Consider the following 19,853-nt stretch of genomic DNA (forward strand, 5'->3'; position numbering starts at 1 on the left):
CTCCCAAACTGTGACACTGCCCTTGAAATAAAGAGGATGGAATGTGGCTCCTAGGACACAAGCCCCTTCAAACTTAGCACATGCCATGATTTCTCCTAAAAATTAAGGATGTATGTTGTCATAATGCAAGAAGCTAAGTGTGACAAATCAGAGTTCTCTTTTCTGTAGTAAGTACCAGGTTTCAGTTCTCAAAAATAAAAGAAAGCAAACATACACACGCCAAAATATGGGGGCTTGGGGGTGCTGGTAAAAGGCATCTTTTCTTTCTGCTCAGAAGGAAATCATTGATTCAGAGTATTGACAGTTTAGAAGCAATGAATGTGAGCCCCACTGGAAAGCAGCACATGACCACAGCTCCTGGTCCTAAATGAGCTACTACTACACAGGACGGTGGCTGTCAGGAAGGCCGACTCAGAAAACCTCAGGGAGCCTGCAGTCCTCCACTGAGGATAAACGCAGGCTCACAATTCATTATCTACCAGCTCCCCAAAGTCAAAACACTCTGAAAACGGAAATATTTTAAGTCATTTGGCAGCAAAACAAACCTGACGTCATTTGGTGGCAAAGCGTGAGCTGAGCTACATAAAATCATTTGTAGTCTATCCCACTTTGTGTGAATATTCTCACATCTCACTGCTGAAATAATGGCTTTGAGTCTGGAATGTTGACCCTAGCTAGACGCCTCTGAGAGTCTTATAGATGTGTACCATATTACCTTTCCAAAAATTCTGAATTCTAAAACCCATCTAGCCCTGAGGGTTTCAGATAAGAGGAAAAGGAACATAGACCTATGATAGGATGATGTAAGACCCTTAGAAAAGTTACTGAAGGCCCAAGAGTCAAATTACCCCCTGGTTGTTCCAATCTGAGCAGTTTTCTTCACAGGCCAGAATGCAGCATTATTTGGCAACACTGTGGTAAAAATGGGAAATCTATTACACAGGCTCCTAGTTCCACGTTAAATCCTGGTTTCCTACCTTCACATATTCCAGAGCTGGGTCCAGAAGATGCTGATCCCTGGAAAGAGAAAACACAGTATGAGAACAATTGGGAACAATGCATTCTTGTGCTGAGTAAAATGTATCCAACAGCATGTTTACCCTGTCACCCTGTTCCTTCAAATTATTAAGACCGGCCCACCTCCCCGGCAGTACTCAGAGCAGACAGATGAGGAAGTTAGAACAGACACAGATCCCTTTTGCAGTGTGTGCTGGGGGTAAGGCTAGGGGGTAGGACACCGCCCTAATCCACCTAGAAGCTCCACGGGCTTTCTCATCACAGTCAGGCTCCAAATGTTAGACTAGTTCAGGTGCTAATTCTACATTCACTTGAGCACAAAAATTAGCCTAAATATCTGAAGCACAGAACAGCAAGGATGACAGAGGTGGGTGGGAAGCAGAGGTGGAAGCCCAAATGAGGGGTCCTCTGGACAGAGGCTCATGCAGGCCCAGTGGCTTCCTAAGGTCACCCAGTTGCAGGGGCAGAAGATGGAGTCTGTAGACCCAGCTCTGCTTCTAGACCACGTCTTCCTCTCTTTTATTTATTTATTTTTTTAAGATTATTTATTTATTTATTTGACAGAAATCACAAGTAGGCAAAGAGGCAGGCAGAGAGAGAGGAGGAAGCAGGCTCCCCGCTGAGCAGAGAGCCTGATTCGGGACTCGATCCCAGGACCCTGAGATCTCAGGACACTGAGCCACCCAGGCGCCCACTCTCTTTTTCTTTTCATTGCTACCTTGATTACCCCCCACCCCTGGTGTCAAGTGGAGCAGGTCGTCCTCATTCTGTTTGGTGCCCCCGTACGGTTCCCTCTCCATCTAACATCTGCTCGGGTCTGTCATAATACGACATCAGGATTACTCAGACAATTACAAGTCAACAGCAGCAGGTGGCCCTGAGAAGGCTGACTTCTTCCAGAAATGACAAGAACCGACTAGGGCAAAGGAGAGGAGCAGGAGACTTGAGAGTGGCCCATTGGGAGCGCCTGCAGAGTTATAGTGAGGTCGTCTCTCAACAGAGCATATGAAAAGACAGCTAGCTGCCTTCAGAAACTTAAACTTCAAGAACACAACACATCCCTGCAAAGACGCCATCCTTTCTGAGAGGGCAGACTGGCTCAGAAGCCTGTGAGGGCAGTCTTCTCCATGGAGAGGGTCTTAGTGTAGCCACAGAAAGAACAGGTGCCTCACAAACACCCCCAACAAGCAGCTTCCTCTGCAAGGGTGGGCACCACCCCTAACCCCTGGTGGTGGACAGACCCCGCAAGATGGCAACCTTTCTTCCCGGGATAAGGGAGGATTCTGGTCATTGCCTGAGCACAAGGAGTCCCAACCCCCTGGCTCAGGAATACCACCATCTTGTGGAAATGGATGCAACCCCCAAAGCCATGCTTGGCTTGGTATGACTGTCCCTTCAGGGCTGCAAATGGGGGCACCTGTGTGGAGGCAGGCTGGCATCCAAGATGCTCCTCTCCATGGCAGTGGATGAGGCTCTGAAGCATGGGCCCTCAGAGGGCCAAAGGCTCTGAGACCAGCATAAGCCCACCATCCCTGAGTGCATTCCCATTAAAGAGGGATATAAACCAGGCTTTGAAGCCTGAAAATTCTCTGCCTTCAAGTTCATTTATCAGGCATCTTTTCCCAAAGCACTGGAGTCTGGGCTGTGCCCAGTCACCACCTGGGCTACATGTCCTGGACACTGTGTCAATGTCATCAGGCTTTGCATCCGCGGAACCACCTAATCGGTGACAAAAAACTTCGTGGGCACTTTGGCTGTGCTCCCTTTTAAGCTCTTAAACCCCTGGTTTTCTCCTGAATTAACATTTCAGGCTTATAGCTATCAGTCTTAGGCTAATCATCTGGCCCAGAGGTCTGGCCCTGTATAGGCAGGAAGATGCTATAAGCACCGAAATGCTGTTCTCATCTTCACATTTCTCTGTTTATGTACATTTTAAAAATGTGCATTATATACATTCATACACCCATGTCTTAATGCATGGATAAACAGGATAGGAATGTGGGGGGGGGGGCTGAAATCAGTGGTTCCCAAATGTTTTTTGGTCTCAGGATCTCTGTACACTCTAAATGCTAAGGACCCCAAGGAGCTTTTGTTCACGTGGGTTATACCTACTGATTACTGGTATTAGAAATTAAATAGAAATTTTAAAAATATGTATTAATATTTTTAATAGCTATTATTTAGCTATTCCTTGAGCTTCATTCCATTCATTTTTTGGAAAATATTTGCCAAATTCCAAGACTATCATATAGTCACTGTTGTCATTTTAATTCTCCTTTTTTTCGGTGCTCAAATGTCATTCTTTTAGTGTTTTTTTTTTTTTTTTTTGAATTTTGTCCAGGATCTGCTCTTCTCACCAGATTTTGCTCTAAAATACTTTTCCTTTCACCTCTGAAAGCTGAAACGTTCCTTTCTTCCTTTTTCTACAGATGTACCTGGAAACTCTCTGAACTAGTTCTCTCAGAACAGGGCCTTCAAGTTCTCTTGGGAAGAGGTAAGGTAACCAACACAGACAGACTAGGCCTGGAGCTGTACCTGGTGGTTCCTAAGGCAGCACTGATTAGCAGGGTCCCCACTCAGAGACAAGATCTCCTGGAAGCAGGGCAGCGTTTGCTCTCTCATCCACAGAGCCCAGCACCAAAGAGCCTGGGGTGTTGTCCAAAATGCCCCCCTCCCCACCTCAGAGAAACTTCCTGTATGCCTTTTTTTTTTTTTTAAAGATTTTATTTATTTATTTGATAGAGAGAGATCACAAGTAGGCAGAGAGGCAGGCATTGAGAGAGAGAGGAGGAAGCAGGCTCCCTGCCGAGCAGAGAGCCCGATGCGGGACTCGATCCCAGGACCCTGAGATCATGACCCGAGCTGAAGGCAGCGGCTCAACCCACTGAGCCACCCAGGTGCCCTTTTTTTTTTTTTTAAAGTAGGCTCTGCACCCAGCGTGGAGCCCAACATAGGATTGAATTCACAACCCAGAGATCATGAGTCAGATACCTAACCAACTGAGCCACTCAGGTTCCCCTCCTGTGTTCCTCTTTGATCCTCCACCACATACTTCTTTGGGCAGAAGAGAAGGAAACAGGGAGGCTCTGATGAGGGAAAAGACCGAAGTCCTCTTTGACCCTGACCCCAAAATGAACTCTGCGAAGGAAACCTTGTTCATTCTGCTACAAGAGCAGAGGGGAATCCAAACGTCTTACAATTCTAACTCAGGACTCCCGGGGGTGCCCTAGAGGATCCTCATGTTCTCCTCATCCTTTTTAGACAGGCAAGGAAGGAATACAGGAGAGAGTATCGTAAAACCAAGAGTGTGTTACGAATCCAAAAACTTAAAAAATCATTGCCCTGAACTAAATTATGTTTATTTTTAATAGCTAGCTTCTATTTCTTTTTTTTTTTTTTTCAATCTAAAAAACATTATGTTTCAGTGCAGAAGGGCTATGTCTCCCCTCTCGGCCTCCACCTCATCCCAGCTAGCCAAAAGGAGATAGGAGCTAGAAAACATAGCAGTTAGCCCTGCAGCCCCAGCCTCTAATTTGAAATAGAATATCCAATTATTCATACAAGTCTCTGCAGCAAACACTCCTTAAGCCACAGATTTATATTCTCCAACAGAGATCACTAGAAAACAAACAGAGGAACTTGGCAATATAAATGAAAAGATTCAAAAAAATTTTTTTTGCTTATGCAAATTATGAATCCCCACCCTTGAGAATCTATGATGTTCTACGCATCTCCCTTTACAACTGGCGAGGCTGGCAGGCGCCCACGGCCCCTCGGTCAGGCATGCTGCCCTGCCGCGCAGGGCCCGCAGACCGCAGGAAAGCAGCAGAATGAAACTGGACCCTCCTGCGATCTTGTTCTTATGTTTATTACATTTTAAATAACTTGGGTTAAAACAGTCTCTCTAGGGTCCTGCTTTCTTAGGTTCATACCGAGGGATGAACAGTTGGGAGTCACATAAATGATGTATTTACTATTTTGGTTTGTTTCTCATTAGTAACCAGGTTAATAGTTCCTCCTTCTGAAAAGGACACTTGATCTACACGTTTACTATGTTGAGTTAAGAGGTTCTCTGTCTTGAATATATAAGCCAGATTTCACTAACAGATCTTTTCTGAGTGAGCAGAATACAGATGAGGAAATGAAGAACCCTATGTCTGTCTTAAATTATAGAATGTTTTAAATGAATAAATGTTTTGACTTTTTTAAATATTATAGAATAAATTAATGGCTAACAGTGTTGCCAAACAAATGTCCTTCTGGATATAACAAAGAGGAATCGTTTGTAATAAGAGGATTCTCTCATGCAACAGATCCAACAGATCCAACTGTTCCAGACTGAGTAGAATAGAGGTTCCCCTTAAACTCCATGCACACCAGTAATCCACAGAGCAGGCAGCTCTCCTTGGTGCACATGGCATGGTATTTGCATTCTGATTCATTCTAGTGTGTATTTACTCATCTATGGTCTCTCCTTGACAAGGTGAGAGACTCAAGAGTAGGGGCGAGTCTATTTCACTCCCAATATCTCCACAGTTCTTGCATTCATCCCACAAACATCATCAAGCATCTGCAACATGCTATGCTGTAGACCAGACAATGGAAACAGAGGAATCAGGGACAAAGGCTCTGCTCCCAGAGAAGCTGCAGGCAAGTGGGGAAGACAGATCAACAGACCCGGCACAACTCAAGTTGGTGTCGGTAGGAAGGAAACACCATAGAGAGGCTTTTCAGGCCACTTTTGAACTAAGGTTTGAGGATTAGGTAGGGACTCACCAGGTGAAGAAGTTGTGAGCTAGCTTAGCTCTTAACTGAGCTAGGTGAGAAATGTCCAGGCAATGGGAGAAGCATGTGCAAACACACAAGGACATGGGACACTGTGGTGCACCTGGGAAACCACAGCAGCCAGCATGATCCTTCCCTAAGTTAAAATCCTCTGATAACTCCCATCTGATCAGAACAAAACCCTAGAGTCCTCACCAGAGCATTTGAGGCCCTGGTTGGCATGGTCCCTGCCAGCTCTCCAACCTCACTGGGGAGGGCAGAATTCTAAAGATGTCCCCCAACAAGAGCCCCATCTCCTGGAGAGTCAACCAAACACTAACATCAGCATTGATCTGAAGGGATTTTGCAGGTGTAAGCCTCCAGTCAGCTGACATCAAGATCTGGCAACTATCCAAGTGGACCTGCCATGCAAAGTAGGGGGCCTGGACAGGAAAGACCGTGTTGCCAGCATGACGTTACAACACGGCCTGTGACAAAGTCCATGCCATGGAACTTTGGGAGGCCTCTATGTGGGAGCTGCCCTAGGCAGATACCCAGGAAACAGACCTCAGTCCTATAACCACAAGGAATTGAGTTCTGCCAACCACCTGAAAGGCTGTGGAAGCAGCTTCTTCCCGGGGCTCAGATGAGAACACAGCTGCTAATATCTGGAGTTTTAAACCCGTAACCAAGAGCCAGCTGAGCTCTGTGGGACTTCTGTCCTACAGAAACTGCGAGGTAATAAACAGGTGTTAAAGCACCAAGTCTGTGGTAATTTGTTACTCAGCAAAAGCATACTAATACACTCACTGGCTATTCTACTCATTCATTCCAAGCCCTAGTGACAGCTGGTTGCTGCCTCTGTGGCTCACCATTTACTCAGTTCCTTTGCCTAGAATGTTCTCCCTGCAATTCTCAAAGGCTCTCTCCCTCACAACAGTCATGTCTCTGCACAAATAACACCTCCTCAGAGAAGCTTTCCTTAAAAGGAAATATAAGTAAGGCCCACCTAATATTTAGATGGGTAGGCCCATCTAAAGAAGGCCCACTATCAACTTCTATCACCTTATCTGGCTTTATTTTTTTCCCATATTATCTGGTATTATAGGAAATGTGTATTTGCTCACAGTCTTTTTTTCTGGAATATAATCCTGCAAGACTGAGGCTTTCTCTGCTTTATTCACTTTGGTATCCCCTGGGCTCTGCACACAGCAGTTGCTCAGTAACCATTTGCTGAATTCATGAATAAAAGAACAAGTAATGGAAGCACAGGGTTGCGGGGAGGCTCAGGAGCAGTGGGGGTTTGGGAGATCAGGATGAAGAGGCAGAGCCAGAGCACACGGGGCTTGGATGCCATGTAAACATGTCTAGACTTAGGAAAGCAGTGGGATTTGTTGAAAAATCTTAAGCAGCAGCAGAACCAGGGATTTGTGTGTCAGAAACCCGCCCCCTGTGCTGGTGTGGAAAACAGATTCACAGGGGCCAACATGGAGTCAGGAAGACCAAAGGAGACAATGCTGGAGAGGTTTGGATGACAGAGGGAGCAGGGATGGTACAGATTTAGGAGACTTCTCTAAATCTGTGAGAAAAGACAGATGGTGGTAAATGACTGGCTTCAGTGGGTGAAAGAGAAGAGAGAGGTAAGGGCACTTGCTGAATTCTTTCTAAGGGAACTAAGAAGATGGTGCCTAGCACATCTCAATACAGTCATCAAGAATGAACTGGCAAAAACCTTTGCTTCAAGCATTGTACTTTATGAACTTTCAAGACTATATCTGGATCTGAATTATCTCTAAGACTTTGCCCCATTACCACCCTTTTTCCACGGTTAGCAGTACACGTAGGATTGCCAGCATTACAGCTACTGAATGTCTCAGATAAGGTCCCTTCCTTTTCAACTGCTAAGTAAGTTACTTTCAGAAGGGTCACTCACATCTTTCAAATAACAAACATGTAAATCTTTCTTTCCCATAAAGTATGATGAAACAAATATTTAAGGGATCCCTTCATACTGACAAAAATAGTTAACTCAGGAAGGAAACACAGAACAACAAAACAAGATAGCTGCATAGATACTGCCCGAGAATACCTGTCCTACGTAATAATCCTTTGATCTTCTCCACCAGCCCCACCCCCACTGTGAGCACCCAGTGCTTGTTTATGGCTTTTCCATGGGACTGTACCCTCCATGAGGGTAAGGGCTACTTCTGTCTTGCTCACCAATGTATACTAAGCCCTTAGAACTGTATTGGTCACATGGCAGCCAACTAATAAATAAATAAGGGCAAGCATGGACAAATGAAAATTTAAATCCACTGGGGCGCCTGGGTGGCTCAGTGGGCTAAGCCTCTGCCTTCGGCTCAGGTCATGGTCTTGGGGTCCTGGGATCAAGCCCCCCATGGGGCTCTCTGCTCAGCGGGGAGCCTGCTTCCCCCTCTCTCTCTGCCTTTCTGCCTACTTGTGATCTCTCTGTCAAATAAATAAATAAAATCTTAAAAAAAAAAGAAAGAAAGAAAATTTGAACCACAAAAAAACTACTTTTGTATATAATGCAAATAAGGCCTCAGAAAATTAGAAATTTCTACTCTGGGACTTTGATTCACTTAATATGGTAGACCAGATACCCTGAAAACTAAATGATAAGTTACAAGTATATTTTCAAATGCATTATGGAAGTCACAAGAAAGATAAATCCTCAAGGAGCATAGACATATACAAAACCTATAGAGAAACAGAGAACAAATCAAGAACACAAAATATGAACAAGAAGGTAAGAAGCAGAGCAGGAAGGGTAAGCCCTAAACCCACAGAAGCCAGCAGCTAACCGTAAGGCAATAAGAAAGGGACTATATCGCCCTACAAAAATAATATGCAAAAACAAGTAAGTACATAAAAATTAAGAAGGTAGCATGCTCTCCAGCAAGGGGAACCAAGAAGGGAACCTACTGTCTCCACCACAAATCCTGATGGAAAAAATGACAGTAATAAGAGTCTCCTCCAAGAACTTGTAACCGTAGATCGGCCTTCATGTTGGTTGGGATTCAAATTTATACTACCTGCTTTGACAGAGAATCCAAAGCTAAGAAATTAAAGTGTCTGGGTTGGTGGTGCCATCAGTAAGGAAACAGTGGAAATACTTTGTGGGGGGGAAACTTTATCAACAGAATGCCACTCAGGATATCCACAAATGGGGTCAAACATAAATTTCCTTTCAGAAATAACCACATACACAAGGAAGCAAGCCCCATTCACTGAAATCAGCAGAAAGAACAATAGACTGAGATCCTCAAAGACTTCAGGTACCGGAATATCAGATATAAGTGATAAAATAACAATGTAGGATTTAAAAAAAAAATACGGAATCAAAAAGTGATCTCAGAATAAACAGATGGTTATAAAAATAAAAACTGAATATAGAAACCGCTACAGAATAGATTAAACATGACCTAAGAAAATATGACAAATCTATGAAGAAACTATAAACAAATACACAAAGACACTATACAGAACACAGCACAGAGAGAAAAGGTGATAGGAAATATAAAAGTGATGTGGAAGGTAGAATGAGAAGGCCTAATTACATTTAACCAGAACTCCAGAAGAAGACTCGAGAGAGAAAAAGCAATCGTCAAAGAAATAATGATGGGAAAGCTTCAAAATCAATGAAAGATACCCATTCTCAGATTCAGGCATCCCAATGTATCCTCTGAAGTATTTCAACAAAAATACACTCTCACCTAGACACACCGCAAGGGAACTATAAACCATCAAAACTAGAGAGAAGATGATTTAAAGCAGCCCAAGAGCCAAGGAAGGCTGCCCTCCATGGATTACGTTGGCCATGGGGGTCTTCATCAGCCAGAAGTGAACGTGAGGAGCGCAAAACTTCCTTCCCAGTGAAACTACCAAGAACAAGGGTGAATAAAGACAGTTTTAGATAAATAAAGACAGAGAGCACCATTTGGGAAGAATGAAGAGGATGCCAGAAGAACAGCTGAAGATCTGAGAGAATGAGGCACACAGTAACTGGTTACCGTGTAGATGACTCCGAACCAGCACGGATGCTATAGAACAAGACGGAAGTGTTATCTGTGGAGTTAAAAAAAAAAAAAAAAAAAAAAAAAAAAAAAATAGCAAGTGCCGGCAAAGATGTGGAGAAATCGGAACCCTTAAGCGTAGTTGTTGGGGACGTAAGCAGTACAGCTGCGAGAAGACACAGTATGGAGGTTCCTCACAAAATTCAAAATAGAACTACCATCTGATCCAGCAATTGCATTTCTGTGTAGATACCCAAAAGAACTGAAAGCAGGATTTCGAAGAGATATTTGTGCATACGTGTTCTTAGCATTCTTCACAAAAGCCAAAATGTGGAAGCAACCGAAGCATCCACTGATGGAAGAATGGATCAACAAAATGTGTACATACACAATGGAATGTTTCTCGGCCTCAAAGAGGAAGGAAATGCTGACACAGGCTACCACATGGATAAACCTTGAGGACTTTGTGCTAAATGAAGTAAACCAGTCACCAAAGGACAAGTAGCATACAATTGTATTTATTTAGATTCTATTTATTTATTTTAGAGAGAGCGCGAGAGAGTGAGTGTACACACTCAAGTAGGAAGAGGAGTAGAGGGGGAGGGGCAAGCAGATTCCACGAGTGCCGAGCCAGATGCAGGGCTTGATCTCACAACCCTGAGATCCTGACCAGGGCTGAAATCAAGAGTCAGATGCTTAACCGACTGAGTCCCCCAGGCACCCCTGGACGATTTACACAAAGTTTCTAATTAACTCATGGTTCATTAACTGTACACTTAAAAATGGCTAAGCTGGTAAATTTTATATCAGTGTACTTTACCACATTTTTTTTTGAAAAGACAAAGGAATGGAATGGCTGGGCAACTCAGTCAGTTAAGTGTCTTGATTCTTCATTTTGGCTCACGTCAGGCTCTCAGGGTCATCAGACTGAGCCTCATTTCAGGCTCTGCGCTCAGCGGGAAGTCTGCTTCAGAAATCTCCCCCTCTCCCCAAACACTAACTCTCTCTCCAAAATAAATAAATAAAATTTTTAAAAAATAGTAAAGAGACAAACTAAAATATAAGGCAACAATGGTATATAAGCCAAGTGGAAGGCCACAACCAGAGCTAGCGTCCTCAGGTCCTGTATTGTTCAAAAAGAAGTAAAGGTACTGTTTCACTTTATGTTTTATAAAGTAATTGTATTTTAAAAGTTACCACTCAATGAGGAGTAGGGTATTTTTAAAAAGACAGTACAAGATAAGGCAATTTTTAAAAACCCATAGGTTTGAAAAAATGTATAGTTAGTACAGACATACAGAATAAGAGGCAGTGATAAGCCCAAATACTATAAATCACTAAACACAGTAACTGTTACCTAGATTAAACTCACAAAGCAGATTTTCAGAAGGTAGAATATAGCATATTTAGGATACAATAAGAGTGGTATTTTGAAGGAAATGTATAACCATAACAAAAACTAAATATAAAACAAATGATACAACAGGGGAGCAACAAATAAAGCCTTGTTCTTTGGAAAGCCTAATAAAATGAACCTCTGACAGATGTCACCTGGGGGAAAAGAGAGAAAGCACAAAACAATCTAGGAATGACAAGAGGGCACAGCCATAGGTACAAGAGAGCACAGGAAGAGAATCCTCTGAACACTTTTAGGCTAATAAATTTTAAAACTTAGCATAAATGAACAAATTCCTAGAAAGATACTAAATAGACTCAAAAAGAAACAGAAATCTGAAGAGCCCTCGAACCCATTTAAAAAACTTAATCAGTAATTCAACATCGTCCCACAGGCCCCAACAGTTTTACTATCTAGCAAATTCTGCCAAATGTTGGAATTATTTGTTACTTGAAAATGATCCAAAAGAGGAAAAAGAGGATATTTTAACTTTGGTCCCCAAAACAGAGAAGGTCAGTAAAAGGAAATATAGTGTAATCTCGCACATGAATAGACATTTTAAAAAAAAAAAAACAACCTTCAATCAAATATTAAGAAACCAATTCTAACAACATATTAATATACGCCATAATCACACTAGGTTGACTCCAGGAATACAGGGTCAGTTTAATGGTGAAAACCTACAGATACAATTTACCACATTAACAAGTTAAGGGAGAAAAATCATTTGAGGCATCTAATTAATGGGAGAAAAAAGTACTTTAAAAAAATCATCCTTGGGAGCTCAGCAGGGAAAATCAAACTCCTCACAAACAAAATACAGAACTTCCATGAGGGCTTTCATGCCCTCAGCAAGTATTATTTTTAATGGCAAAGAATTAAAATCATTACTAAAATAAAACCATCAATCAGAAACAAGACAAGGATGTCCATTCTTACTTCTATGCACTACTGTCCTGAGGTCCTAGCCCATACAGATAAATGAGAAATAAAAGGTATAAGAACCAGAAAAAGGAGAACAAAACTGTCATTTTTCACAAATGCTTACTGTCACATTAGGACAAAAAGAATCCCTACAGACCTTACAAGGAACTACAGCAAAGTTCCTAGATAGGAAGCACCATCAAAAATCTTCTACCTAAGACTTACTGAGCATCGTGGCTAAGAAGGCTTCTATGCCAAGGGCAGAGTTCTTGCTTGCGGGTGCCCATTCACCACAATGAACTCATTCTTAGAACACCTAACTGAAATGCAAGACAAAGAGATATGTGGGACGCATAGGCCAAGTTTTTCTGTTTCCCCCAAGTGGTGGGGCCAAGGAGGAATAATCGCTGAACCCCCGAGGTCTACTGGTTTACCATTCTTAACCAACTCATGACCAGGGCATGTCCCACAATCAGGGAAGGTGAACCCAACAACCGAGACAAAGTTCGCCCTCCATTGGCAATTTGGTGGCTGTAGCCCATTCATATGTGGATATGGCCTTGGAACCTAGAGCCTTCACCCTCCATTCTCCACCATAAATAGCCATCAACATCTCAGGATCCTGGTTGGGAGAATGTGGGGAAGGAAGGATGGCAGGAAGAAAGAGCTAGCAACAGGCTTTAAATCTACTAGGAGTCTGTGTCCACTGGACAGTATTTCTCACTAGATCATGTTCTTTCAGGTAAAATATGCAGGACAGTCTCGCATCCTCATTTTATCATTTATTATTAGATGATATCCATGGTGCTAAGCCTTGCCCATCTCACCAGCCTCAGCTCCTCATCCTGCTCCTCACACTCTGTAAATCCAAATTGTTTGGAATTCCCTGAACCAAGAGGCCTTGAATCCCCACCATCTTCCCACCTTCTCTGACCACTCCTTCCCCTGCCCTCTACAACTCACAGAATAATAGCTCCCCAGCACTCCTTTTTTATTATAAAACTTTACGACAAATAATTATAGTTCAATACATATACTCTTGTCCATCTCCCTTATGGGACTGTGAGCTAAGAAAAGGGACTGTATTTTATTCACCCTTGTATCCTCAGGGCACAGTTGCATGATAAGTGTTGGTCTGAATGAGTGAATGAACAAATGTGTGTGTTTGTGTGCGCGCGCGCATGCGCGCGTTTCTCTCCACTGTGCAAAAAGGTCTAGACCTCAACCCTTCTCTTTGCCACTCCCTGAATTCACCAAGGGAAGAAAAACACTGAAGGGAGAGAGGGAACAAGAGAAATGTTTTTGATGGATGGGCCCCCACATTAAGGAGCCACAAGCCTGTGCCTGAACTGTGGTGGCCTCAGGGTCATTGCTGCTGTCAGGGCTGTGCCCGGCTCCCCAGCCTCACTGAGACCAGATGTTTTCTAAGTGACATTGAGGACTGGCTGCTCCTCCTGAAAATCTGGAGATGTCTGAAATGCCACGTTTGAAGTTCATCAGGGAGTGCGCCAAGAGGAAAGAGAGTTTACTACAGGGCCATTTCCATCAGCTTGTAGGAAAATGAGAAAAAATGGACACGTAAAACAGGGCTGGCCTACTGAGTAGAGAGATGGTGTTTCTTGAAAAAATCTCAACTGGTATGTGATTAGATGGACAGGTTCTTTACTGATGCTGGGAACCATATAGCTGTCCCAGAGACCAGGAAAGAGGTACTTCCTACTCTAGGCAGGGGCTCATTATATATATAGTATTTTCGTCTTTTTTTTTTTTTTTTAAGATTTTATTTGTCAGAGAGAAAGAGAAAGAGTTCACAAGCAGGGGGAGCAGCAGGCAGAGGGAGAGCAGGGCAGGGAACCTGCTGCAGGACTTGATCCCAGGACCCTGGGATCATGACCTGAGCCAAAGGCAGATGCCTAATTGAAAGAGCCACCCAAGCATTCCAAGACTTAGCTAATTTTAAAAGGGATGTAGCTTTAAAAATGGATAACTCTAATACTTCTAGATGTGCACCCAGGAAAAATGTATTTTGGTTTCATCATCTTGCAAAATAAATGAGAGTCACTCTCCCACATCTCACAATGTATTTATTGACCTCACCTGTTAAAGTGGGCTTCACTAGGAGGAGACGGGATTAAGGGTGGTACATATTTTATATTCTCCTCCAGGGTTAACATACAGACATGAGAAGTTCGTCTTCACTAAAACAGCACACCTTGGGGATATTCTTTCATGAATAAACCAAAAGATCTGCTTTAGGGAGGCACACCCTCCGCAGAAGCTCACGGCTCTGCGGGGTTGGGTGGGGGGTGGAATGCACCTTCCATTTCTGGTTGTCAAGAGCTACAAACAGTTCACCATATTCGTGATCGGCGGCCAAGACTGACCACTTCCCTTCGTCTGAATATTAAACTTCAGCTAATGCTCCGAAAATCCCATTCACGTCTTTGACAACCAGAGCACACTCATTCTGAGCTGCCCTTACCCAAATCCTGCAATCGTTTTCGCATGCAGCTATACCCCGAACCCCATACTCCGACTTTGCTTTTGGACTCCAGTGCTCGTCTTTGCCTCTCACTACAGTCTTATCCAAACAGATTGGGTCTACTTTTTCCAAACGCCTAGATCTTTTTTGGATCTCATTTCTGTCATTTTGACATATCTTTCTTCTATGATTCATGTCATCCACCAGTGTGATCTGTAGGTCAATACAACTATCTAAGCGATTTTTAAAAAATTGGCCAGAGTGGGCCAAGACATGGGTCAGTCAAGACACATCCTACATCAGGCTTCATCTACGCCTCCTGGGCTGCCTCTCACCCAAGTTCTATCACCAGAGACTGACATCTGCTTATGCACCTTTTCAACCTTCCTTTAATCTCCCAACAAATTACCCCAGGAAGGAAATTAATCTGGTATGACTTGCTTTAGGCAACACCCTGCTAATATAGGAAAAGTTGCTGTTTCCTCCACCACCTATGCAAAAGTCATCGCCCTAATAATCCTTTTAAGATACTTCCTGAGATCAGGTCAATTGCATCATTTTACAGGTTAATTTCATCTCTCTGGTTCCTTTCTGGAAAACTGAAATACTCCTCTGTCTTCCCTGTAGGGCCTTGTGCCTGCATTCCTCTGAGTTGATGGTCTCGGCCTCAGGCTCAGGCTCTTTTGGGGCGTCCGGGCCTCACCTCATGTGGTAGTATTAGAGCCTCTTGCCTCGGCCTCTTCTGCTCCAGGCTGACAGTTCTCTTTCTTTCCACAGATCTTACCCTTTCCAATCAGACAAGTCAGTTCTCTGACCAAAAAAAAAAAAAAAAAAATGCAAGCCAGACAGAGGCTCAGCAGTTTGGTTTCTCCCATGCCCCTCTCCTTGGTTTTATTGTTCCAAACCTAACTTCTGAAAGCCCTTTTTGTTACCCTTAGCCTTTTGCACAATTCTCTGCTCACTCTGCACTCGGTTTCTTTGCTAGCTCAGAGCCACCCTCTGATATGGTCCTTGGTTGCATGGGTTGCATGGCCCAAGCTTTCCTGGACCTGGGTCCAAGGCCAGGACAGCCCAGAGCAAGTGGTGGTGGCACAGAGCAGGCACGCCTCGAGGGAAGGGTTATCTAGAAAGCACCATCTTCAACCACCCAGTCAAGGATGTGTATACCTGGAAACGTGGTATCTGGAAATATGTTAAGGTCAGAGGTCAAGAAAAGCAGAATTGTTTAGAGACTAGGGAGTGATGCGAAGGGTTAGCCCATGGGTGGGAAGTTAGGTCAGCGGCGAAGATGATGGAAAGAACAGATGCTGGTAAGGTTGGATGCCTCAAAAGGGTACCACTTTTCCCTAGGGCCATGAACGCTTCACACAGACACAGCCCCTGGCCGGCCTTTAAAGCTCTCCCACCCAGCATGAAGCTAGGCACACAGGCCACGGTCAATGTACCCGTGGATGAATTCCTCAGAATGGCCCTGTCTCACCAGGCCACATGAGGGGGATCCAGCTGAAGACAGTCCTGCAGACACAGCCTGAGACCAAGAATGACCTGAACGGTCACCTACTTCTTCCTCCTTCAAACTGTGCTGGGCGTGCTACTCACGGGTGTCCTCAACTGTGCTTCCCTTTCAGAGCCTCGGGCCGTGTGATTGCCGTAATATTTCCTTCAACTCTGGCAACCTTTCTTCTTGGGCCCCGCGGTAAGCTGCAGATGAGGACACCCTTTCCTCCCTGGCTATCCATGAGTCTAAGGCCTGGGGATTTCAGATACTCCTGCTTCTTTCAATCGGCAGCCACCTCCTGCTTCTCCGCGTCTCTTTCTATCTCATTTGAGAAGACAGCAATGCCTGATTAATATGTTCATGGCATGTATTAAAACAATGGCAACTAAACCACCTCCTCAGGCAGATTCCCTAATCCTGTGAAAAAAGGCATCATTTAAATATCCAACACGGCACACACACTCTGGTGAGTCTATACAGGAATCCAAGGCTAATCAGTTGATTAAAAACTTGACACGGTCAGCAGCTAACCTATGCTCAGCACAATTCCGGTGACAGCATTAAGCTAAAAGCTGCGGCTCAAATCTTAACTTGGCAGCAGTCAGTCAAACTGAATAGAGGAAGAATGAGAAAAACCGTATCAAGGCCAGGATGTCTCTTGGCAGGCCGAGAGGGTCTGGCATCGTGACTCATCAGGCTTCAGGCTGTCTGAGCCCAAACACAGCACTTTTGATAAAAGCAGATGCTTTGTTTGGCTGGGGTGCACTATTTGCCCTTTCCTCACTCCCCGGGGCCCATCCCCCCCAACCTCCAGCCGCTCCTTGTTCCCTCTAGATCTGTGTGTCTGTCAAGGTTTCTTCTCAAGTAACTCAAAGGCAGAATGAGAGTGCTGTGGTTTTGAGATAATGTGCTCGAGACCTCTAAGAGGAAAGATTCCACTGAGCCAGACAGACAGAACACATGCCCTCAACCTGCCTTCCAAGGGCAGGCAGCCGTCCTCAAGGGGGCTGCCCAACCAAACCTTGGAAAAGCAGCCATCACCCCTCAGGCAGAAGATGTCTCCCACAGTCATCCATTTACCTCCTCTGCCCAGAGAGTCATCATGGGACCCCGCAGGAAAGCGTCATCCCCGTGCTGCTGACACAGGCCCACAGGGAAGGCAGCCCTGGGGACACGTCTGCTTTAATTAAATAAAAAAGTTTTAGAAAAACAATCAAGTAATGAAAAACGGTTTTGTTTTATTATATGCTTAAAAGATTACATCTTTTCCTATTGAACTCTCTCATCTTAAGAGAAACCTTCCTTTCGGGGCACCTGGGTGGCTCAGTGGGTTAAAACCTCTGCCTTCGGCTCAGGTCATGATCCCAGGGTCCTGGGATCGAGTCCCGCATCGGGCTCTCTGCTCAGCAGGGATCCTGCTTCCTCCTCTCTCTCTGCCTGCCTCTGACTACTTGTGATTTCTGTCAAATAAATAAATAAAATCTTAAAAAAAAAGAAAAGAAAAGAAAAGAAAAACCTTCCTTTGAACAGTACCCCGAATGTAGCTCCCGCCTAACTTCTCTGCTCCCCTCCAAACTCAAGGCTCGGGCTCCAAGGCTGACTCCTTGGAATAGATGTGGTGGGGTTCCTCAGGGCTGGGTCCCAACGTCCCTTCTTTATGCTTTACACAGCTCTCTCCCTTGGGTAAGCACATCTGTTTCCATGGCTTGAACTTCACATCTATACAGACTCCTAACTTTGCAACTTTCAGCACAGCTTTCTCTCCAGAGCTCCAGGCTCATAATATTGGCTGGTGAACACCTCCACTTGACACACCCCCCCCGAACAGAAGTCTCAACTCTCTGCCATCCACTAAATAAAATGCAGCCGAAGAAACAAAGCCCTGTTTCCCTCCCAGTCTTTGCCATCTCAGTAAACGGCCCCATCTCATACACCCAGCTGCCTGAGCCATGCCTGCTGCCCCCCACCGTCACCCCACATCATCCCACCTTCAGGAAGTCCCACAGACGCTACCTACCAAATAGATCTTGAACCCAACCCCTTTACCTCCTCTACCACTGTCCTAGCACAGAACTCCGCCGGCCTCCTGTGCTTCTGTGACCACTTCCTGCCCCCAACTCCACTCCCTCTGCCCCACCAATTTCTTTTCCATGGAGGCCAAATGATATTCTACAAACTGAATCAGATCACATTATTCCTTTACTTAAACCCTTAAAAGGCTTCCCTTCGCCCTAAGGAGAAAACCTAAACTAACACGGAGATGAAGACTAGTACCACCAAATAGAAATACAATGTGACAACCACATGAATTTTTTTTTTCTTTTAACAAAACCTCTGCTGTGTAAAAGTGCCCACCACCTATCTCCCCCATCTCCCGAGCCATCTCCCCTCTGCTAACCATCAGTTTACAGTTTAGTTATAAGTTTAGTTACAGCTCTTGGTTTGCCTTTCTCTCTTGTCCCCCCTTTGCTCATTTGTTCTGTTTCCTCAATTCCACAAGGGAAATCATATAATTGTCTCCTTTCCCTGAACATAATACCCTTTAGTTCCATCCATGTTTCTGCAAATGACAAGATTTCATTCTTTTTGATGGCTGAGTGATATTCCATTGTGCATGAGTGTGTGTGTGCACGCGCGTGCATGTGTGCGCACAAACATCTTCTTTATCTGTTCATATGAAAACATGTACTTTTAAAAGTTTTCTAGTAGCTGATTAAAAATAGATAAAATTAATTTCAATCTTATTGAACATATTTCAAAAATAATACCGTTCTAATACATAACAACATAATAAATATTAGTGAAGTATATTACATTCTCTTTTTATATTAAATCTTCAAATGTCCCCCCCCCCAGAGGTCTTCCCTTCACCCAATCCAAGGAACTCTTGCCTCTCCTCATTTTGTGGTTCTGTACTGATGGATGTGTTTGTCTACACGCCCCCTACCCTGTGCACTGCCTAAGGGCCCGGCCCGTTATCTACGTCAATCTCTATGGGTACTTGGTACCCAGCACCATGCCGGCACAAAATAAGCTCAATAAACATTTACCGAATTATAAATAGCAAAGATACTAATGTTAAATACAAGGGCAAGTGGGAAAGGGCTGGGCCCATCCACAGAAGACAGGCTCTGTTCTCTGTCTCCGTATAATGGTGTGCTGATCTTTCAGTGCCATGCAAGGCTATTATACCTGTAAGCATGAATGGTGGCCAAGACACACCGCTCTAGGGCAGCTCAGGGCAGACCCAGAGAGCAGGACTCAGGCCAAACTCCGGCAATGTGTGGGAAATTTTCTCCCACAGAAGCTGCAGGCACTGAATGTGATCTCAGGTTACGGCCAAGGATTAGAGCCTCCAGGAGGAAGGAAGGAGGAGCCCCTTCTCCATGCTAGGTTCTGTGCTAGGCATCCTCACATGGGATTCTATCTGGCCTTATAGCTGCCCTTTGAAGAAGGAGTCAGAATCAGAAAGGTAAAGTAACTTACACAAGGTCAGAATCAGAAAGATATAGTAGAGAATCAGAGAGACAATCAGAAAGGTAAAGTAACTTACACAAGGTCACAAAGCTACTGGGTCTGGTTGCTTGAATCAGCACTAAGGTTACTAGCAACATTCTTTGATACCCACAACTACGTCAGTATCCCAGCAAAGGCATCAGTGGCCTTCAAGGTCAGGTGTCACACAGCAGAGTCGGGGCAAGAGGAGAATAAAGGGCTGGTGATCAGGGGGCAGCT

General features: G+C 44.3%; 1 protein-coding gene across 2 annotated transcripts in view; it reads right to left on the reverse strand.

The window, feature by feature from the left end:
* BCAR3 (BCAR3 adaptor protein, NSP family member) overlaps positions 1–19,853 on the reverse strand; it is a 109,805-nt gene that overhangs the window by 74,499 nt on the left and 15,453 nt on the right. For both annotated transcript variants that reach the window (XM_004752575.3, XM_004752574.3), the window contains one exon: positions 978–1,017. In XM_004752575.3, coding sequence (XP_004752632.1) covers positions 978–1,017 — 40 coding nt within the window. The remainder of the gene's footprint in view (positions 1–977; positions 1,018–19,853) is intronic.

Source organism: Mustela putorius, unplaced genomic scaffold (assembly GCF_011764305.1).
Source record: "Mustela putorius furo isolate JIRA1106 unplaced genomic scaffold, ASM1176430v1.1 tig00003853_pilon_pilon_pilon, whole genome shotgun sequence".
Taxonomy (NCBI): domain Eukaryota; kingdom Metazoa; phylum Chordata; class Mammalia; order Carnivora; family Mustelidae; genus Mustela; species Mustela putorius.